The 24499-nt window shown below is 32.3% G+C and overlaps 2 protein-coding genes and 1 pseudogene across 6 annotated transcripts in view; all 3 read left to right on the forward strand.

Moving 5' to 3' along the window:
• The window catches only part of LOC117681084 (uncharacterized), a 28257-nt gene extending 23148 nt beyond the window's left edge, over nucleotides 1-5109 (forward strand). For 3 of the 5 annotated variants that reach the window (XM_066071028.1, XM_066071029.1, XM_066071027.1), the window contains 3 exons: nucleotides 1000-1092; nucleotides 2299-2344; nucleotides 2739-5109. In XM_066071028.1, the coding sequence (XP_065927100.1) occupies nucleotides 1000-1092; nucleotides 2299-2344; nucleotides 2739-2862 (263 nt within the window). In that variant the 3' untranslated portion in view covers nucleotides 2863-5109. Of the gene's footprint in view, nucleotides 1-999; nucleotides 1093-2298; nucleotides 2579-2738 lie in introns of those variants that run through there. The other 2 variants (XR_010709223.1, XR_010709224.1) reach the window with 1 other exon arrangement.
• A 399-nt stretch (nucleotides 5110-5508) lies between these two features.
• LOC136271926 (tripartite motif-containing protein 2-like) lies at nucleotides 5509-9082 on the forward strand. The gene is made up of 4 exons (XM_066072521.1): nucleotides 5509-5527; nucleotides 7401-7570; nucleotides 7862-8681; nucleotides 8793-9082. The coding sequence occupies exons 1-4, from the start codon at nucleotides 5509-5511 to the stop codon at nucleotides 9080-9082; spliced, it is 1299 nt and encodes a 432-aa protein (XP_065928593.1).
• An 11419-nt stretch (nucleotides 9083-20501) lies between these two features.
• LOC136271927 (uncharacterized) lies at nucleotides 20502-21378 on the forward strand (annotated as a pseudogene).
• Nucleotides 21379-24499: the final 3121 nt, after the last annotated feature.

The following is a 24499-nucleotide window of genomic DNA, read 5'->3' on the forward strand; positions in this document are numbered from 1 at the left end:
TAATATAATATTGTATTATAAAATTTTTTACTTTATCACATAATATTGTATCATTTGATATGATACAATGTTGTATCAAATTATATTGTATCATATGATACAATATCATATTATGTATTAAAAATGATACAGTATCATACAATATCATACAATATAATATCATATGTTTCAATGTTATGATGTATTATGTAATATGATATTGTAATATACTACTATATTGTTATATATATTATATAATGATATTGTATTATTTGATCAAATACAATAACGTATAACACAAATACAATGTCATATCATACGTTACAATATCATATCTCATTATTGTTTATGATGGTGTTTTATTGTATTATATGATATATGTTGTAAATATGATAGGATGCAATATTTAATGTTATTTTATTGTATTGATTAACAAATGAACATATGATTATCATACAATTTTTTAACAGATGATATACGATATTGTGTCAAAACAGAATCCATGAATATCCAAGATCATAAAGTATGATTTTCATTTAATATGATAATGGGGGTCTCTTAAAGGTGAAGACTTATAAATGTGATGTCTCGTCTCGGTGAGCTTTGTAATCTGTGATTACCTATGTTTTTATAGATTATAAAGTGCCTCAATTTTCTGGATTGGATATCAATTTAGGATTGACAAATGTATAATGGATACTGTTCACACAAAAGAAAACCTGGTTTGCTGTCATTTTGACAGCTTTTTTCTTGTTTAAGTATGGCCCTGAATTTTTTGGGGGGAGGAGGGGGCGGGTTGTGTTGATGACAATTTCATTAGGTATGTGCTTTTGGAACTCAAGATGGCTAATGAATATATAAAAAAGCCCTCCCGCATCTACTTATTTACTACTTTAAAAAAAATTGCCACCCTCCTCCATCTTTTTAGGAGAAATTTGGCCCGAGAAACGTAATGATAATTTTATGTCACCTAACCCATGCAAATTTTAATTATCAATGTTTTTTTCGGTATTTTAACAGTGAAGTGGTCAAAGGAAGATACAGCAGATTTGAAATCTCATTTTAGAAAGTACATATTTACTCAGAAAGACAATAACACAGGGAATCTACCATGTAAGTAACAATTTATTTAGCTCATGAACTGTTAATTAAAGGTGATCATTTGAATTGTTACTTCAAGCGAGCCTGGCTAATGACATGAAGTTGGCTGTTAGCCCTCCTGTCTGTTGACTATTTTGTCACAAGACCACTAACTGCATGAGAATAGACTTAAGTTAAAGTTTTTATTTCAACGTGATTCCTGCAGAATATGATTGTAGCGACATGCCGAAAAATACATAACCTGCATTAGATGTTAAATATTTATCATATAATATTTTATATTATAATTTGAATTTTACATTATAAAGTAATTAAGAATGGCAAAATTTTGAGACCTTTTGTAATAAATATCCCCCATCATAAATGTTGAAATATTCAGAAATTAATGACTTCTTGTATAGTATGAAATTATGAAAAATAATTACAACAAACAGCTAACAACCTTGAAAATCCATTTTAAAAATACATATTCGAAGCGAAGCAGACACAGTCGATGTTGAAATTAAATACAAAGTGGGTAAACTAATACTCTTTATTTTATCTCCTATAATTTTGCCAAGTCAATTAAGTGTTCGCTGCTAGAAGTATTCCCTGTTTTATACACAATATCATTAAAGTCTTCTGTACCCTGAACCTCAAACCAAACTTTAATATTTAACAGCCCAGACACGATAACACTGGATTGTTATACTACAAACAAAAACTGCCGATAAAATGTACAGCACGATACTTGACATATTTTACAAAACTTTTTTGTTTGTAAGAAATGATAAAAGTAATGATACAAGTAATACATATTATTACTGACCACATACTGGCCTCATTTATTGAGTACATACACCGAATCCAGTCATTAAAAAAATTGGAATGTAAAAATCAAAATCAATTCTCTCAAAAATATGACGACCAGAGGCTACTAAAATGTAAACTTGATCTGTTGTTTGACATTTTGAAGCAAGTTAATATTATTCTTCAAACCCATAATGAAAAAAATTGTGAAAAACTGAAGTGGGATAGACAAATGGAGAAAAAATCTCTAGTTCCCTTCAGTGAAGTCGGTTGGGGAATTTGTTACCTAATTTAGGATTATTTCATTGAGATTGATTAAAATATTAATGTTTAAAATGATGACTTTATGCCTATTTATGTGGTGTTCATGAACATGTTTTTAAAAATATAATCAATGACAAATCATTCAATCCTCTTTATTTTTTACAGGTAAGAAAGAAATTGAGGACTTCCTGAAGACAAATAATATATCATCATTGTTTTGCCTCGGACTAGAATGTCGCGACGTCATTGGATGAAACGCGTCACGTGGCTGCCTTACAAATTTCTTTAAAAGGCAAGCGTCAAAATTTATAGGGCAACATGGCAGACGTAACGTTATTTGAACTGATTTTCTACACAAACGTTTGTTTACATATCAAACTTTAGGTCCTCGACAAAACAAAACACGTATTAGGTTTGTTACTGACTGTTTAAAGAAATTTGTGGGGTCGGTAAAGTCCATAGAAGGCTCGGCGAATTACTGACTGTTTAAAGAAATTTGTGGGGTCGGTAAAGTCCATAGAAGGCGAGGCGAAGCCTCGCCTTCTATGGACTTTACCGACCCCACAAATTTCTTTAAACAGTCAGTAACAAACCTAATAAGTAATATTAGATGGTCTTCATATGAAGACAACAATTTCCAAAGCCAGAACAAAGATTTTTAATGAGAGAAAAACAGCGAGGCTAAGAACTTCCAAAAAACTCGCAGAGTTGGAGTTGGTGGCTATATGAACAATTTAGAAATGAACATGACTTGTGAATATGCATATGAATAGTATGTAGTTTTCTAGTCAGATATTAGCAATTAGTACATCTCATGGGGGAGTGGTCACGATTTTGGTCAGATTTTTATTTTTGTATTTTTTATTGTTTATAATGCATAAGTATAATGCATTTCTAATGACCAACCACAATTTGAGTGTTAGTTGTAGTGTTATAAGCCAGATGCAGAGCTTCAATTCTTTGTTTTGTAAGAAGGCTTGTGTCTTATTTTTTTGACTTACATTGGTTCAATATACCGGTAAAAGTTCTTTTTCAAGCAGATTTTTTTTTATCTGCTAATTTGTTTTGTACATCAATAAACAGCTCCTTGTATTTGTCAAATTCATTTCATGTCTTAACCTGGAATTTCAAAATGTAAACAAACACATGGCACAAGTCTTGTTTACATTACTTATGTTACCCTTAATCAAATGTCAACTTTTTGTTTAATGACGACTGTTTATTTTTAGCTTAAATTTTCAAACAAATTTTTGTCAAAAATTTCTCGGCACCTATTAATAGCAGAGGCTTAAAATTTTAACCTCTTTGTGTAGGCATGCCATATGATGGGATCCATTTAAAAAAAATGATGTCAACTCCCTGTGAAATATCGACTGCATATTTTGTATATTCAGATCAGAGCAGGGGTATCACTTTTGAGTATTGGCTCACAGATATCTTGTTTGTTTGTAATGAATTGACCTTTAGAATTTTGTTTCTTTTAAAAAAAAATTGATATTTGTTGTTACCAAGAATAATTGCAGATGTAACCTGTACATCCCTATAGAAAAGATCTGTGTTGCAAAATGTTACATACTGCAAATAACTTGATGCCTTTTATGTTAAAGGGGCATGGTCACGATTTGGCTCAAAATTAATTTTTCTCTTTTTAATGTTTACAATGACTTAAATAGGCATTTCTAATAATCAACCAAAAATTTGAGTGTCAGTCGTGAAGTTATAAGCGAGATATAGAGCTCACAATTTTGATTATGTAACCAAAGCTGAGGTCATGATTTTGATTACCGGTTCATTTTAAATGTTGAGGAAAAATGTCAGGTTTAGACCAAAAATGAATGTTACAAACGCTAGGAACTGTTTCTTTAAGTTAAAAACGAATCAGTAATTAGAAAACTCAGCTAGAAAAAGAACCTTTGCCGGTATATTGAACTTATGTAAACAAAAACATGGCATGAGCCTTATTTCCATTATATTTTATTGAAAATGACAGTTTGAAACATGAGTTTTCATAGTGTTCATAGCCCCACCACACCGAATCAAACAAAGCTGTTTTTATGAAGCATCAATAAAAATATTTATATCTTGAATTTCATAATCCTGTAGGCACCTTGCATGTACAAGATCTTGATCTTAAAGAAGCTTTGTTTAATTTTCTTTTAAAGTAAGTTATGATAATGTCGTGTGTTGGAAAAGGTGCATATATAGAATAAATTTAAACAAAAACATTGAATTATTGTGAAATTGTCTACTGAAGAATTGAATGAAATAACTCTGATTAAAAGGACATTGATTTAAGTAATGATGTAAACTTATGTATTAGATTACTAGTTTGATGAAACAACAATTTTCTGAATTTGATCCTATGAAATATTGAAAAAAAGTTAAAGTTACTGTATTAAACATTAATGATGCACTGAAGATGAATTACATTTTTGTTCTGAACTTGCTTTTAAGAATTTAAGTCTTAATTTGTTCAATGAGTAAATAAATTAGATTGTAATGATATTTGCATTACATTTATATATAGTAGATTATGCAATAATGAATTACTTTTATGATCATTTGATTCTTAACTTTAAATGGATGTTTAATTTAAAACTTGATTGTCTTCTGAACATCATATTATTTAGTTTTAACAGTCTTGCTCAACTAAAAGTGCAAAGTGTTGAAAAAAAAGTTTGGTTAAGAATCACTTTGTAACTGACAGACTGCATTATATTTGCTGAATTAAAAGTTCAGCTTTGAGCTATGATTGAATGTAGACTGGTCATTCAAGGGAGAAATGAAAGACATTGACTAAAATGCTCCACATTGTTGTAATTCGCTTTGACTTTTGCTCAAGAATTTTTGAAAACAGTACAATTGATGTTTTAATTTTTATGTTGTTTTTAAAGAAATGAATAATAAGTTGGAACAAATTGAATTTTTCCTATAAAATTGTTTGAATATGTTATAAAAGAATTTTAGAAAGCCCAATTTTGTTTTTCTGATATTTTTTTAAAGTTCCCAATTGTTGTATTTTGAGATGCAGATAATGAAAGATTATTTCATCATTTTATTTCTAGTGTTTTTGATTCATTAATTTGGAACTTTGGTATTGTTTGAGACACTTATGTAGGCACTGAAATATTTCATACATTTGTGTAGTTATTTTTTATTTGTCACTCGCTTCTCAAAGTCAGAAAATACCTACACCTTTTCACCTTTTGACATGCCTTTAACTGAAGTTAAACCTCTGTAATATTAGAGATTAAAAAAATATATAATAAAAAGTAGGAATCATCGCAAATTTAGAAATTAAAGAACTAAAGAACTGATAAGAAAAGAAGTTTATTTATTGTAAGAATAACTTGATGATATTATAAATTTAACCTAATGGCGGGCCTTCAGCCATGTAAGGAATGTTTCACTAAGCTATTTAAAATTATCTCATTATAAATACAAAAAGAACACAATGTAACACTTTAAATGAGATACATTAAAATATTGGGCACCTTAAGCTGGAATATATCAATATACATCTGGTCTACTTAAAGTGCCCATTGTAAATAAATATACAAATGTCCCCGTAAACAGTGCGACATGGTTTCTAAATTTTAAGGGGACACGAAAATTGTATATTTTTTATCTTTACGAGTTTTATGATTTCCTATAGAAAATTGGCCTTTGGTAACCATACAATTAATTTTCATATAACTCATATAGTGTTGAGAGTAACATATCAAATTATACGAAATGTCCCCTTAAGGTTCAAGAAAATATATAGTCACCCTAAGGTTGAAAGCAGATATATATATATATATATATATATATATATATAATTCCAAGAAAAACCTCAGTGGTCGGTGAAATATATATAAAACTTAAATAAATGAAAACCCAAAGATCGAGTAAAACATGTTTTACTCGATCTTTGTGTTTTCATTTATTTAAGTTATATATATATATATATATATATATATATATATATATATATATATATATATATATATATACATATCTTATGAAATCAAAAAAGATTATAAGCTTAGCGAAAATATTAGACGGACCGAAATCTATAGAGGCTGTATTGACCTGCAGCCGATGCGTTAAATGATCACATGAGTCTTTACTATAGAAGGCGTATTTATCATGTGACAAGTTAAACACCTGCAGACGATAGCGGGGCTGGTTGGATGTCTAATGGAATGCTGACTTGTTATAAGGTCAAGGTTTGTTTTTTGATTATTTGTCAAGGAGTTTTGCATGGTTTTTATCGCTACTGTACTTGCAAGTGCTCTAGGGTTGTCTAGAAGAGGCACATATCACAGTTTTTCAGAGCGTGGGGTAGGGTTGGGTGCCAACACAAAATATTATTGAAATAAATTGAATTATATAACCAATATAAGCATTTACACTTCTGATATACGTAACCTCGCCAAACTTCATTAGAATCAACAAATTAACAATATTTGCCTAAATTTTAAGATAGGCTACAAAGTTAATGCTATATATCATATATCAAGATATGTCCTAATTAACATATCATTTATATTCCTTCTGCCTGTTTAGAATGCATTTTAACAGCAGTCATATTGAACCGAACTCCTCCATAAACCTACCAACTTTCTATCACTTATGCGCGGATCCAGAAATGTTTCCAAGGTGGGGGGGGGGGGGGGGGGGGGGGGGGGTCAGAGAAATATTGAAATTAATAAGATTGCCAGGGGTCCATTAATTGAATAAATCTGATTAAATTTAGAGGTTAGATCCGCTCGCATACTTGCTACACAACAATTCTTCCAAAGGGGACAGCCACTCTCTCCCCACGCTAGATTAAGAACTGCAAATGTTTCATCCATATGTTGATTGGTGTTATGAGATAACCTGGTCCATCTTAAACTCTACAAATATTTTATTCCTTGAGGACACAAAAAATTCAAATCTTGCTCTAACGTTAACCTAAAAAAAATGTAGAAAATTTATCCATTGAATCATTAAAATTTAAACCAGGTAATAATACCTTCTTGGACACCACATAGAAAATACAATAATTATTATTTTATGTGTTTGTAAGACATATGTTTAACTTTTATGTGCTTTTTAAAACATTAATTTAAGGTATCCACTCATATTTCAATTATTTGTACAAGGCGGGTTATTTTAATGAATAAAAGAAAAACAACTCTATTGAAAATCTTGGTTTTTGATTTTCACATTATAAAAACATAAACTTGTATGGCATGCTCCATTGTGATTGAAAGTAATGATATAAATGTATATTTCAGACTCTACCAAGGACTTGACTATGGACCCCCAACGCAGTGTCCAGGATGTGGTGCGCTGTGATGTGTGTGATACTCCAGTCCCTCCACTACACTGTGACTTCTGTCAGACCAATCTCTGCGGAGCTTGTGTTGGGAACCATATGTTGGATCTATCCAAAAAACATCAGGTGGTACCGTTCCAAGATCGAGGATCTACTGTTATTTCTCCAAATTGCCAAAAACATTCTCTCAAACAATGTGAACTGTATTGTGAACAGTGTGACATTCCTATCTGTGTCCTCTGTGTTTCCTCTGAAAGTCACGAAAACCACAAAAAACTTGATATGACAAGTTATTTAAGAAAAAAAAAACAAGACCTGCAAACAGATTTGCAAGAATTAGATAAAACAGTTATTGCAAAATATCAAACGATTTCAAACAATATCACAGCTCAGAAATCTGATCTAAATAAAAACTCACAGAAATTAACAGCAGAAATTGACAGATATGGAGAAATCTGGCACAGAGAAATAGACACCATTATACAGAAACTGAAATCTGATCTTGATGAAATGGACTCCAAACAACTGGCTGTCTTAAACAAACATGAAGATGAAATCACACGCACCATTTCTGAAATCACACAGAGCATTGCTGATCTGATAAAGTTACTGGACTCCAATGATGTCAGCCGCGTTTCTGCCTACAAATCCAGGATTGCTGAATTCAGAAAATTGCCTCCTAAACTCATAGTTTCTCTACCAAACTTCACCCCTCAGAAAATTAACCCAGAACAACTTTACCAACAATTTGGTTCCCTGTCAGCATTCTCCATTATAAAAGAGGAACATGGCTACTTTATGGAAAATTCGAAAGCTGGGTCCTATCCTCTCAAACCACTGCTTGATGAGCCACGGGTCATCTCCTCCATACAGACACAGTGTAAATACTTATCCAGTGTCACTTGTGACGGTGATGAAGGAATCTGGACGGGTAGTTATATTAATAATAAGATGAGTCTCTACAACATGCATGGGAAACTAGTGAAATCAGTCCAAACCAAGTCCGGGTACTATCCAAGTGACATAGCAGTGACAAAGAGTGGGGATCTACTTTTTACTGATTACAGTGATAGAAGTGTGAACATAGTAAAAAATACACAAATACAGACAGTGATCAGACTACAGGGGTGGGGACCTCTCGGTGTCTGTAGTACCTCCTCTGATGACCTCCTGGTTGTCATGGGCAGTGATGATAAGCCATCAAAAGTTGTGTGTTACTCTGGCTCCACAGAGAAACAAAGTATTCAGTACGACGACGAAGGACAGCCTCTCTATTCATCTGGTGACACTAAATACATCAGTGAGAATAGGAACCTAGATATCTGTGTGTCAGACTATTGGGCCCGTGCAGTAGTGGTGGTCAATCAGGCTGGGAAACTCCGGTTTACCTACACTGGTCCTCCCTCTACTACCAAGGGATCATTTATTCCATACGGCATCACAACAGACAGCCAGGGTCGGATCCTAACAGCAGACCGTGACAACGGCTGTATCCACATCCTGGATCAGGACGGACAGTTTTTCCGCTACATTGACAACTGTAATTTACAGAATCCACGGGGTTTATGTGTGGACACCAGTGACAACCTTTTTATGGCTGAATACACAGGTAAAGTGAAGAAAATACAATATATGTTGTAAACAAACTGTTGTGTTTGTTTGTAAACAACTGCATTCAAATATTATATATTGCAAGCTTAAATCAATGTACGTGTAAACTAAATTGATGTTTTGACTGTATTGATATGTAACGAACTATGTAGAAGCGTTTGATAGGCGTTAACTCCGAAAAATTTCTACGTAGTTTTGCCTACCTGAGAGAGAGAGAGATAGAGAGAGAGAGAGAGAGAGAGAGAGAGAGAGAGAAATTGATTAATTTATAGGTGATGCAGATGAAGAAATCATCATTAGTTATGAATTGGGAAACAAATTAATTAAGCTCTATATATTACACGTATATCCTTCGTGGCATTGAGTCCGAGAAAACGGGCATTATATAATTTGAAATGCAAACAAATGATCAGTTATAAATTTAGATACAGTGAAATGGAAAGGCAACGCAGGCGGATGCCTAGTGGAATAATGAAACAATGGCGAACAAATACGTCCTTAGGTTAAGAATGTTGAACACTGACACCCCTGCAAATGTGTTCGGAATGTTTTCTTTATCCTGCTAATTATATAATAAATCCAGAGGTGCTCGAATGGAAGTTCACGAGACTTCACCGAAATTTGTTCAGTTCCTGTGAAAAAATCGAGCGGAAGTAAATTTGTTCGGATAATATTTTCAAAATAAGTAAGAACTGATCGTTTTTCATATCATATCCAACTTTGATTTATTTTAAAACATGAAAATTATTTAAAATGTATGTTTTATTTCACCATCTCACGGTTATTTATATTGAACGATGATATTCAGAACAAAGTTATCGTTCGTGTTCAACCACTTGTAGAGTGGTTGAAAATATAAACATTCGGGTGCTTAATAAAATCATAGCCATGTTTGCTGCTTGTTGTGTGCAATACCAGGTTTTTAAAAAAAATAATTGGTGTCTTTTTTTCATAAAAACTTAGTATATCGAGCCATTTTCAAGGAACATTGTGCATAAAATAGTATAGTCTGTTTCACTATCGATGCTATAACTAGGTCAGGCTCGGAACGAAAATAAACTCTTAGGAGGGATCTCTACTAAGCATGTAAATTGTTGCAACAGCAGAAAAAACTATTTTTTTGCATTGTTACATTTATTTCTAGACCACATTTTATCCACCAATTCATGAAGAACAAATTTAAATGACAATGACATTCGCAGGGGTGACTGAATAACCATGACGAAAGATTTTATAGAAAGTAAAGTTACAACCTTTGTTTAATTCTAGAAAGATTCAGCAAACTTTGATTAGAATACTAACGGTAACACTTGTAATAAAAACAGTTTCTTAAATATTCGTACAGTCTTCGATGTTTGACATTACCTCATCCCATTATCTATATATAGACATCATTGTTCCCTGGATTAAGAATTTTTTAAAAAGTTCAAATATAAATTTTGTTAGATATTCTAGACCTTGATTTGTCACTTTTTAACTAATGATAGATATAGTTCGTTCATCTACGTCATCTATAATTCTCTCTCTCTCTCTCTCTCTCTCTCTCTCTCTCTCTCTCTCTCTCTCTCTCTCTCGTCACGAGCGGTAATGTCTCAACTCCGCCTATTACGATCTGATTGGACAAATGTCAGTCAGAACATTACGTAGAAATTTTTCTTGATTTAACGCCCATTAAACGCTTCTACGTAGTTTGCTTTATTTGTTGCATGAAAACAAACTGGCAGTTGATTTGATGTTTTACATGAAAACGATACACATGTGGATAGGTCAATAAAAACTGCATAAACTTTTGAATTCATTGTTTAGAAATCATATCAAGAGGAACATAGTTACAATTACAGTTAAGTAATGTTTTATTACGCAGACAATTACCACATAATGATAATTAGCATTGGATTATGAAGTGATTCTTCTCATCAAAGAAAGGCCCCGGTTGATCAAAAAGTGTGTTCAGGTTTATCCATAAGTGACCATATCCACTGTAAAATATATTGTATTTAACAAACATACAGCATGTTACACAAAAATCAACCACGACATTTTGATGTCTAATTAATATTTAAAACATAAACAAAAAATACCAGCAATAATTTCCCTCTTTTTTCTTGATTTTTTAAATATGAAAGTAATTAGTTTAGTTTGTTATTTCTGATATACACAACCATTCAATTAAGTCACAAAAAAATCTGAGCCAATATTACCGTTTCTTCTCTTCTGCTATGTACTGTTTTTAATTTATTTATTTTTATGTTTTACGAATTATTTTTTGTCATTTAATTCCGGAATATTTAGTTCCACGTTGTTTTATTATAATTCCGGAATATCTTGTTCTACATTGATGTGTCGTAATAATGTTTCGTCTCCTATTTCCGGTGCTGTAACTCATGGCTCAACTGTAAACAAAAATGTATGTTATACGAGGGTCAATCAAAAAATACGAAGACAATGTGCCTGTCTATCATATATTTTTCATGAAAGTTAATCAGCCATTCTCCAGAAATGGTTCCAATTATGATATAATGTTGTCGCCAGCATTCATCACAAAATTATTATTTGCCGTTTAATGTATTTGGCTGATACTTTTCTCAGGAGATATCTACAGTAAAAATTACAAATTTTGATACCAAACAATATGCATTTGAAGTGTCAAATGATGTCAAATTATTTCAATAAAAAATCGGTTTGTGTATTTTTCAGCATGTCGCACGTGAATATTTCAATTTTACTACAATACTAAATAGCATTACGGTGATGAAAGAGACAATTAAAACTCATTTTTTATTTCAGCATCACATAGCGTGTTTTGTCAGTAAACACCTGTTGATAAAAATCTTTTCTTTCTTTTTTCCCCCCGATTTATATATTGTCGCTGAAACAGTCCTGATTTCCGTAACACGTGTTTGACTTAAAAGTAAGCGATGATATTCAAAACAATATCTATTGATATTATAGTAATTGAATGTCATAGGCATATTAAAAGAAAAATATATACAATTTACAGTCGAAAATCTATGTGATTTTTTCATCATCGATTATAAAATTGAAAATTGAGTTTGACGCATTTCAAGGCCTGACTTCCGTAACGCCATTTTCAACTAAATTCATGGCATTTGAAAAACTTATTCATGATGCCTTTGGAGAACACAGTGTTCCAAAGCTATCTATCATCATCAGTAGAAAAATAATGTAATAGCATGGTACAGTGAGAGAAAAATTTACTAAAACCCCTGACCGGCGTAACGTATGACATCCGTAACAGTATTTTCAATCAGTGATATATGGCTCGATTTTCCATCGATAATAATTTGGATTGTTCAGCGAAACAGAACATGAGTTTAGAAAGTAAAGGAACTTTGATATTCTTAACTGAAGCAATTAATATTTTGATACAAAGTGCATTTTTAAGAAAAATATGATGAGAGTGTACTAAACTATCGAAAAAATATGAATCATTATGTGTGGATTTATCTGTTTTAGTTTATTTTTATTTGCAAGAGATATATCAGTTGCAGATTAAAACCAATTCACCTAAGACAATTTATCATTTGACAATATTTTCTAAATATTTGCTGCAGCGTTACGGATATCAGGGGGAAAAACAGATTTGGCATCTGTTCATTCCAGTGCTTCTTATGTATATTTTCCACGACGGATAATCTATTCTTATGTTTTAAAATCAACAAAGTGGTCATTTTTTATGTAATATTAGCATAATATGCTATTTAAAGTTTACTCTATTGAAATATAGTGCATCAAGCTTATTGTTTTCTACAACATGTGATTTGATAAAAAAAAATATCAGGTGACCAAAATATATTTGGCTTTTCAACGTTGTATTAATATGCATGCATGTTTATATCGAAATGGTATTATTCCCGGATCAGAATATTTGATAAATACTCTGTTCATGATTTTTTTTTAAACATGATTAGTTACGGATGTCAGTATTTCAAAGAACTAATACCCGAAACTAAAACTAGTAAGAGTTTATATATACTTGCGAAAAACAGACCTTATTTAGTTGACTTATTAGTAACAATACATATACATATGTATATATATATGCATTAATGCATTATATGCGTATATACATTAATGCAAAGCAGGAAAACATGGAGAAACATAAGTGAAAATCCGAAAAAGGTGAGATGTGGATTCAGTCAACCCATATTTAAAGGGGATAAGACCCCACTTCCTCCACATAAAAAAGGAAGTTTAGGAAGATATAACCATTAAATTTCATGACTATTTAAAACATCATAGGAGTAGATATTTGTGAAATGATAATCTCTGACATCCGTAACGAACCATCCAAGCTTTTTATCAAATATAAAAAGACAACTGATTTATATGTTTGACTTTTTACCGGTATATTTCATAAATGTGTTTGGGACATCAATCAGAGCATGCAATTTTAATACAATTAGGTATTTCACTATTTTAGACAGATATTTCATGTCAACATTTTTAAATCTATGTAATTTTGATTACATACTAATTAAATGAAAGAAATTTTATAAAAAGCGTGATTATTAAGTTAAAAATGTATTTTCTACAATGAATAACCTGTATTTGATTTTTATTCTCTAATATTTGGTTGTAAAATGTATTGGAAAAAATAATTCTCCATGAAAAAGGTCATTTGCTAACTTCCGTATCTTTAAAAATCCTTCTGACATCAATTTGTGATGTACAATTTCTCAACATCTCTATATTAATGTTCTGTTGTTTCAATATTTAAATTAAAATAATTGAACATATGAAATTGTTCCTAGTTTACATTTGAATTTGAATGAAAGATGATGCATTATTTTCTTTTTTATTATTGAAAATAAAGATTTTCTTAAAATAAAGATATTTTTGAAAATATGTTCCCCTTAAATTTAAATTCTTCATGATTCTGTCAAATATGTCATTCGTATTCAATATGATATCAAACAAAGTGGCTAGTGATGTTTACTGTTATTGTACAGGCCGAGGATTAGTTGCATTAATTCACTTCTGACTTCCGTAACAGGGTTTTTAATATGGTCTTCAAAATCAAATATTTCGTGAACGAAGAAATTTTGGTGAGTCAAATTTCATAATTATATCGGCGAATAGTTGTACTTCAATATTATTACAATTAAAACACGAATATCAAAAGTTCATTTTTCACTGAAAGCAATCCCATATTTGGAACCATTTCTGGAGAATGGCTGTAATATGTTTTACGGTGCGACCGTTGGGGCGAGCGCAGGTGATCAAAAATGAATTATGATAAATCAAAAAAAAAAAAGTTGTGACGTTAAGTAAATGAAGAATGCAAAATAAAATAAATATACCTATTTTCCAGTAAATTTTTATTATTCATAATTCAAAAGAATTTTTATTTATTTATATACCAATCTGATTAAAATCAGATCTTAATAACGCTCCGAAATTCTGATAGTCGCTGAACAAAGTGTAGCGACATCAGAATTTGTCGGAGCGGATCAAAAATGTGATTTTAATCAGATTGTTTATTTACTGGTCGCACGCCAGTATAGAATTTATCTCAGATAAAATGTTGTTGAATAATAAAGATTTTATCATAATGTACATTGCAGTTTATTTCCTCTTTTCTTGCAGCAGACATTTTTCTAAAACTTACAAATAAAAATTGACTTATCATAGAATCCCCCCTCCACCGTTTAAAATAAATCAAATTTACGTATAAAAATGTGTTGATCACATAAGGAAAATGGATCCCCCCGGAGCATGTAATACCGTAAATAGCCTAGTAGTGAAAATAAAGACACTTTTGAGCAGCTAAAGAGCTAAAGGCATACCACGCACTCCCCATTCCTCACCCCGATTAGAATTTTCCTGATTTTGAGAATTTTATTTTTCTTTTTGCTTGTGAAGATTGAATGATGTTGCCACGCATCATTTAAAAAAACGTTCCTGGAAATTACCGTAAATATAGTGAATAAAATAAATGTGAGCATTCATCTAAATGAGATCAAGTTACATTTGTTTCCTATCTCTGAAGAAATGTCCCGATTCGTTACCTCTGCAAGATTTTGAGAAGATTTTGGTATTTATATTTCAGCAGATTTACAATAACTACTTAGAGTAGTTTCCCCTTATTGTGACGTCAAAGTTCACGTCGATCAAGTGTAGTCTGTCTCTTTGAAAACACACTAGAAAAAACTACGCGAAAAATATTGTTTTGTTTACTTAAAAAGCATGATGTTCTGGAAATTACACAATTTATCTGTTTCTCGAAGTTTTACTTTGATTCTCGCAGGATGGTATCCAGTCTAGTGAGATCGGCCGACATTGAGGAATTGCATTGTGGGTCGAAATTTACTGACGCCGAAAAATTCTGTCGGATCAATGTGCAAGAAATCCATTGTGACGTCACTCGAAAGGACGATAACTCCGTTAGTCTTAAAAGTTATGGAAATTGGCGTTGTGTAATTTACAATGCATGTACATAGTCTTTTATCTTGTTCTCGTGAGATTGTGAAATGGGAAACCATAATAACAGGGAACTACTGGGGGGATTAAAACAAGGCATTACTGGTCCGATTAACTGACGCCAAAAAAATCCGTTGAATGAATGTGCAAATAGTCCTAATTTTCTATTCACACACGCCTTGCCGGTAGAGCTCGCTTCGCGCCGGCGCGCAAGAGTTGCGCTCGCTATAATTAACAATTTAAACTGTGCACCAACACTTATGTTATTGATATGCGAAGTTTAGTCCAGTTGATGAAACGGTATTTTTGTTAACCATTCTAAAAGCCACATGTTTTGTCACAACGGCGCACGGTAACGTTCAAAACATGACGTCAAGATTAAACGCGCACAGCTTATAGATATACCCCATCTTTATATCACGCTTAGTCTCTTGTGCCTTTCTCCTTACAATTTAAAATGGCACTGAACCACTCAACATCTTATTTGCACACTTTTGTTCGAGAATCATATGTTAGTTCTTCAAAGTTTTCATGTTCTAATCGTGTATCTCTTAGTTTACAGTAAGGATAACCCTGAACGTCGGTTGATGTTACTTTTTATCTGACCAAATATTTACAGATATTCTACTTCTTTCGGACTGTTTTATATTCAAAGTACAATTACCAACACCACCACAAAATTAATACAGCTAAACACAAAATTGCAAATAATTGTCTTATTTTGACTTATTTTTTTAACCATTGAACATTTTCACAGCTAGTATCGGCTTTTTTCTGAGTTAAATCCATTCTGTTTGTAATTCTAGTTGCGCCGTGACGTCCGGCGACGTCGATGTTTTTAGTCACTTCTAAAGAGGACTATCTGTCTTTAGTTACTAATATCTGTTCGACAAAACAATATATTTCGTCATTATTTAGTACATAGAATCCCATGACTATACTTAATTTAAGATTTCAATATTATTTGGTTTTTAGCCCAGTTTATAGAGATATTACTATCAACAAAATATCGTTTATTGTTGACGTAACACAAATTTTGACCGTGTGCCGTGACCTCATTTTTGCAGGATTAGATTCTAAATAATTCTTAGAAATAAAGAAATTTATTAACTTTTTTCTTCCAAATTGTTTAAACTATTGCTAAATTATGTCTACCAAATAATTAAATTTAGTAATGATATGACGTTAAGTAACACACCAATGACAAAAGTCCTCGTAGTTTTTTATTGACCCTCGTATGTGTTAATGGATTATTTCATGTTACCATTTACACAGGGACATTTTGAAGGTAAAATTTTTATTATGAAACCAAGCTCTATTTATGCAGAATCAAGATTATGACTGTATTACAATATATTCTAATGCTTAACGCATTTTTTATAGAGACTTTAATTACATGTATGAAACATAAGAGACAGGGCTTTACCTCTTGAATTTATCAGAACCGCATCAATATCTTTTTCATGAAAGAATATAATAATATTACGTATTTTTGAAAACATTTTTCCGGTCCCCCCCCCCACCCGCCCCCCTACCCTACTAGTATGATTTCATTACATATGCCATCATGCGTTTTACATACTTTTGTTTATCCTACTTTTTGTATATACGTTTATGCACTTTCCTTCTCTATCAAAACAACGTCTGCATAATTATGTTGGAGCGCAATGTCCACCGTGTACCAATTTGATAATGGATAGTTTCTTTCAATTAAATGTACATACTGTTTCTATCAAGATTTAATTTTCCAATAGCTGTTGATACGATAGGTGTATTATTCGGTAAATTTAACAACAATAATGTTTACAAAGTTCATAACTTATTGACACTTGTTGAGAAACAGTTTATTTTTGCCTGTAAATACCAAATGGTACCCAAACTGGATATGAGTGCATTGTTTACCATCATAACCGATAGATTACTTATTGAAAAAATATTTACTTTTAAAAAATTGTAATTTCACACAGTATGAACAACACTTGAAAAAGATTTGTGATCTTCTCTAAATGATGAAATTTTCAATGAAAAATCGACTTTGATAAATTAAGGTATGTCAATAGATTGACAATTTTACTTATCTTAGTGTTCCAATACAATGATTCTGTACATAATACTATCAGTCTTACTTTCTTTTCTCCCCTATAACTTTCACTAACTATATATATATATATATATATATATATATATATATATATATATATATATATATATATATATATATATATATATATATATTATAGACACTAGCTAATTCGAAAAATTTTGTTTTTGATATTGTAATTTCACTTGCTATTATACCAATGACACGTTTATATGCAATTGTGAATTGAAAATGTCATAATAAAAAAATATATAAAAAAAGTCGTTACGTAATGTTTTGACTGACATTTGTCCAATCAGATCGTAGTAGGCGGAGTTGAAACATTACGTTCGTGACTTAATTTTTGAGAGAGAGAGAGAGAGAGAGAGAGAGAGAGAGAGAGAGAGAGAGAGAGAGAGAGAGTAAATAATTGATGACGCAAATGAGCGAACTATCTATCAATTGTTATAAAGTGACAAATAAAAATCTAGTATATCTTATAAATTTATGTAACTTTGAAGTGTTTTGAAATTCTTTCACCGGGGAATATCGATGTCTATATATAGATATTGGGATGAAGTATTGTCGAATATCGAAGATTGCACGAATATATAAGAAACTGATTCTCATCACAAGTAATACTCTAGTATTCTAATCAAAGTATGCCGAATTTTCCCAGAAATATACATAAGTCATAATTTTACCATGTATAGGCCTGCACAGTCTCGTAAAGTCTCACTTCCGGAGACAATCGTAGTTCGTGTTTCCTCTGACTCTAACCGAAACGTAATAATAGACCAGTGCATAACGCGTGAACCGACAATGACAACTTGTTTTCTGTTTGGATGTAATCACCAGGGATGACGGCGAACATGCAAGATGTTAAGATTCCAATCCAGTGCCGGGTTGTCAACAACATGGGAAAAACTTTGCAGGTAAACATTATTATAATGTAATCGCAAAACAAGATAGAATCAGGGAAGAATATTTAGTCCCTTGTAGAATAAACAATGTTTTAAATGTAATATATGTGTATCAAAATGCTAATGTTAAATAAATACGTTATTACATGTATGTATGCAGACGTTAGGACAGAGCCGTAGTGCTGCAGAGTGACAGGATCTGCAGCTGTCATTTTGTGGATGGGGACAAAAATAATGGCCCAACCATTTACCCGTGGAGTTGTGGGAAACTGTTTGATTTTCCTGATCCAACCAAAATAAATAAGTAGGGGATGTGTCATATTTACAAAAGGCATAAATTAGTCTTTGTTTTCTATAGTAATATGTAATTTAAAAAATGTTACTAAATAAATTGTATGCTGCCTATGACCTTTACAACGAGATCTATTGCCATAGTTTAACCTTTATTGACGTGAGTGTGGTTTAATCTGAAAACATAACAAAGCGTTCATTAACATACAAAAATACAACTAAAAAAAAGTGCAGATGTACTGTGCAATACAAGAAAGATTGCATGACTAGATATTTGACTATTTTGGTTTAAAACAAATGAACCTGATCTATTTGATAAGGAAAATCCACATTTTACAACATGCCATTTGCACTACATTTTTGCGCGGTTTCTGAATGTAAAAAACAGCCTAATACACAGGTGTACTTGTCATACAGCATTTAATTTTGTGTTAAATCTAAATACTTTAAAGAGTTACAAAAAAGTTAGGTCTAATGATGAACCTGATTAAGCTTGAATACACTAAACATTGCTATAGAGAGTTTCTAAAAATAGCACACTGCATGGTGGCACGATAAACGAACTCAAAACCTGCAAAAAAATAGCGCCTTGTAAATCAGAAAACATATATATGCATTCATAGAAATTAGACATATTACAAGTTCTACTCACTCCATTGTGCTCTAATACTTGTCAAACAAATGAGTACCAGTATGCAAAATAAAAATGCAGCCCTGCTTGGCTACCCGTTGCATGTACCATGTGTACACCGTAAAACTTATCCGGAACATGTGGGTCAAACATAAAATAAAAAAAATACAAACAGTGCAGATAGAATATTTCCAAAATAAGGAAGTAGGTAACGCTACAAAATTTATTCATAAATGTTTTTTATTTTATTTAGAACTGAGAGAAAAGAAAATCAAAAGATGGCTGTTTCTAGCACATCCACATCTGCATTGTCAGCCATGCATTGTGCATCATCTATGGATTCAACATCTGCACACATAAATCTGGATCACAGTTACCAGACTTCCTATCATCATTTAAAGGAAGAGAATCAGGTACATAGTTAGACACTTAAAGCTCAACGATGACAATGAAATTAGTGTAAAGATTACTTAATATTACCCGTTAATTATAAATATATATTTGTATTTATCAGAACCTGAGGCGCGAGGTTGAATAATTAAGAATACAAATCAGAATGATGTCCATGAAGCGAGCGTTCAGAATTGGCGATATCATAGGTGATGAGAGAAAGGTACATTTCAGATATCATGAGTAGTTTTAAAATGGACGTTCGTCATTATCAGATTATTGATACATGTACAATAATATTAAATGTTTGAAGTTATGAACACTCGTAAGAATGCATAGTTCAATGCTATATTTAGGTTTTATATACCTTGATGAGATATTATTTACAGATCATCTGATTTTATCATTGAACACGATACTTTGTGAGGCATTTCTTTTCAGTTTATATTTTGATATCGGGCCTACTGCTGGACACTTCATAAGCCTGTGAAAAATGATCGAAATGGTAGAACAAATGCATTGACAGGAAAGAATATGATACTGCTTATATTTTGTACAATGGTTTATTAAAATGCTGCTGGACTGCATTTTCGTTTATCAAAGACAAGTCTGTTTTCAAAACAAAATGTAAAAAATAAAAAATAAATATATTTTCAACACAATGTGTTTCACTGTCATCTTTTAATATGGATGCTGATGTATACAAGTCTACACCCAGACATGTTACATACCATTGACGAAATGATGCAGAGATTCCACATTAAGTACATTGATGGATGGCGACCATCTTTCAATTCTTTGACAGACCAACTGTTGATGACATTAATGAAAATAACTATGAACACCCCTCTTTTGGACCTTGCAGAGAGGTTCAACACAAGTGCCTCATCAGTTATTAACATTGTAACTTCTCAGATTTGTACTATGCATGAGGTTTTATATGCAAAGAAAGTCGCATTCCATCTGTACAAAAATGCAAGGGATCTATGCCTACCAGTTTTGGCGATTTTATCTCATGCAGGATAGTACACGACACCACTGAAATCAACCAAGATGTTCATGGGAATGACATGAGATTGCAGGCCAGCACATACAATGGCTACAAAAATTCCCACACTGTAAAAAGTGTAACAGGTGTTGCACCGAATGCTGCCTTGGTGTTTATTAGTAAATTGTATCCTGGGAGCACATCTGATGTTGCAATTGTAGAGCACGGCAAAATTCTAGAGCAATTAGCGCCCGATGACATGATATTAGCAGATAAAGAGTTTACTATTCACAAGTTGTTGCCCCAAGGAGTACACCTTAATATTCCTCCTTTCCTTACATCTAAATCGCAATACACCCCCAGTGAAGTCCAGCTTTGTAGAAAAAATGCAAAATCACGTATACATGTTGAGCGTGCAAATGAACGCATAAAAATTATGAAATTCTGAGACATATTCCTCATCAGTTTAGACACATCAGTACCTATGTGTTTCAGTTATGCTGTGTACTTGTCAATATTTAGGATCCTCTTTTTGCAGGAAATTGCTCAAAACTTTGTAAGTCAAGATTGAAATGTTAGAAATCAACAGTATGGATATGTTGCTATCATATTTAATATTTTTATAGCTGTTGCAGATGGGGAACAAATTTATCAAAGTAAAAGTCTGCCAAAGCGGAAATATTATCCTCCCAACTGAGTTGTTTTGTGATTCTAACAATCACACAGTCCTTTGGTGTCCAAACCATAAAGTCACACAAAGACTTTCCAGTAATGTGAAGCTGTCCTTGGACCTGATCATGATATTGATGGTTTTCTCTTAACTTGTAAGATTTCATTCCATGGAATTCTTGAAATTCTGTAAGTTAAACAAAATTTACAATGGTCATGTTTCCAGTCACTTCTACAGCATAAATTAAATATCTTCTTTTTGTGGTTGATCATGCGAAAAACTTTTTTTCTTTTTGAATATAATAAATATTGTATCTGTCTTGTTTTATATTTCAAAATCAAAACATATTGCTCAGATAATTTGGGATAATTAACTCTGTGAGTCTTTGAAATATATAAAAAAAACATTAATCATAATTGTAACTAGATTGCAAAAGCAACAAAAAGGTCTTCTGTTTTGAAATACATCAATCAATTTAACCGTAGACATTGCTTCTCTTACATAGAGAAAATAGTTAATATGATAAGTATGGTAAACGATACATCCAGACGTAAAACAAAGAGATTGAAAAAGAAATCAATTTTTGAAGTACTCTCTGTGACGACCGGAAGTAATGCCGAACTAAACAAAACAGGTTACAAAGTTTGGTTGTTAAAAATATGATTAATTTGAATCCTTCCAGTGAAAACCGGAAGTGGCAGTTGACAAAATAAAACCCATTAAACATATCATCAATCAAATGTCTATCATTCATGAAAGCTTTGTATCTCATTCACTTACAGTGACAAAAATCTTGCGGGCATCAAATTTGTAAAAGGGAAAGCTACATAGAGATATTTGAGATATCTCACCGGAAGGGACAGGTTTTTGAAAATTTAACATTATAAAGATGACACATCTAAAATTGTATACTGATATATTCATTCCATGTAAAAGAAATAAATAAAGGAAAAACATATTATTTGTAGTGCTTCCGGTGACAGCCGGAAGTTATGCCGAACAAAATAAAATAGTTTAAAAAAATGTACATATATAGGTCTATCATCCCACAAAGTTTGATTGTTCAAGTCGACATCGTTTATGAGATCTCGTCGAAATAAGGTTTTTTGTCTCGGGACAGGAAACGGACAAACGGAAGTGTTAAATGTAAATTGTATTAAATATTTCTTGTGTAGTTGTCCTTTGTACATTATTGTTCATCGAGCTCACTACAAATATCAAAGAAAAACAGTTAAACTGATAAAAAGTTCGATTTGTTTGAACTCCTCTTGTGTGGACCGGAAGTGACGGAAGACAAAATGAAACCGGTTAAACATATCTTCAATAAAATGTCTATCATCCATGAACGTTTTGCGCTTTGATCACTTATAGTTTCTGAGAACTCGTTTGTACAAAATGTGTTTCAAAAAAGCTACCTGAGATATTTGAGATATCTCAACGGAAGTAGAATTGTTTCGTTGATATAACAATGCATTGATAACTTATGTATAGATTTATACTTATATATCTATTCTATGGCAAAAGAATTAAATGCGTAAACATAGTTATTTTTGAAGAGCTTCCGGTGACGACCGGAAGTTACGCCGAACAAAACAGAATAGTGTAAACACATGTACATACATAGGTCTATCATCCTACAAAGTTTTATTGTTCAAGTTGTCACCGTTTATGAGATCTCATCGAAATAAGGCTTTTTGTCTCGGGACAGGAAACGGACAAACGGAAGTGCTTAATGTAAATTTTATTAATAATTTTTTGTATACTTGCCTTTGCATTTTATTGTTCATCGAGCACACTACAGATATCAAAGACAAAAAGTTAAATTGATACACAGCTCGATTTGTTTGAACTCTTCCTGTGTGGACCGGAAGTGACGGAAGACAAAATGTAACCGGTTAAACACATCCTCAATCAAATGTCTATCATCCATAAAAGTCTTGTGCTTTGATCACTAATAGTTTTTGAGATCTCGCGTGAACAAAATGTGTTTCAAAAAAGCTACCTGAGATATTTGAGATATCTCACTGGAAGTGGAATTTTGTTGTTGATATAACATCGCAAAGATTACTTTTGTGTATATTTATGCTTAGATATTCATTCTATTGAAAAAGAATTTAATGCGTAAAAGTTGTTTATTTTGAAGTACTTCCGGTGACGACCGGAAGTTACGACGAACAAAACAAAATAGTTTAAACACATGTACAACTATAGGTCTATCATCCCACAAAGTTTGGATGTTTAAGTCTTTACCGTTTTTGAGATCTCGAATGTACAAGCTTTTTCAACGCGGGACAGGAAACTGACGACCGGAAATGATTTTTGACAAAATGAAAAAAACGCCTCGAGATATTAACACATTCTATTAGTCCTGAAAATTTCAAGAAAATCTATCCAGCCATCTCTGAGAAATCTTGTGGACAAAAAAAGGGGGAAAAAAAAAATAATAACTAGAGCAGAGCTCGTGGCAAAGCCACGAGTAGGTCTTCCGTTGTTGCTGCGAGATGAAAATTTATCGTGTCATCGTGTCGTGTCATCGTGTCAAACGATTATAATGACTAATGACTAAAATTTCACTTCTGCTTTTGTTATAAAAACGCGCTGTGATTGAAAGCCTGTATAAAGACAGGAAGAAAATGTTTTAGGAAAACTATTTGTCGAACACAGTTTGTGTTATTGTTTTGAAAACTCTTTAAGGCCCTGTCACAGAAATTTGCGTTCCCAGGGCGTGTTCACAGCGTTGTAAAATTCATGGAATCGCCGTAGGATCGCAAGGAAAATTCAGAAAGGCGTTCTTACAGAGCTCCCAACTACGTTTCCACAGAGTTCTACTTGGCGATTAACTGCCCTTTCGCTGGGTATCCGCCGAGCGCTCATGACGTGCTAGGAGTTTTTACCGCGCATCCACAGCGTGCTCTGCGCGCTGACTGCGTGCACATGCGCTGTTGGAGACTTTATGGCGCTGTCATGGCGACCTTACTCCACTTCTACGGCGTGTTTATCGGAACGCAGATCCACGGCGCGTTCTTTGTG

The sequence above is a fragment of the Magallana gigas genome, chromosome 9 (assembly GCF_963853765.1).
Source record: "Magallana gigas chromosome 9, xbMagGiga1.1, whole genome shotgun sequence".
Lineage (NCBI taxonomy): Eukaryota > Metazoa > Mollusca > Bivalvia > Ostreida > Ostreidae > Magallana > Magallana gigas.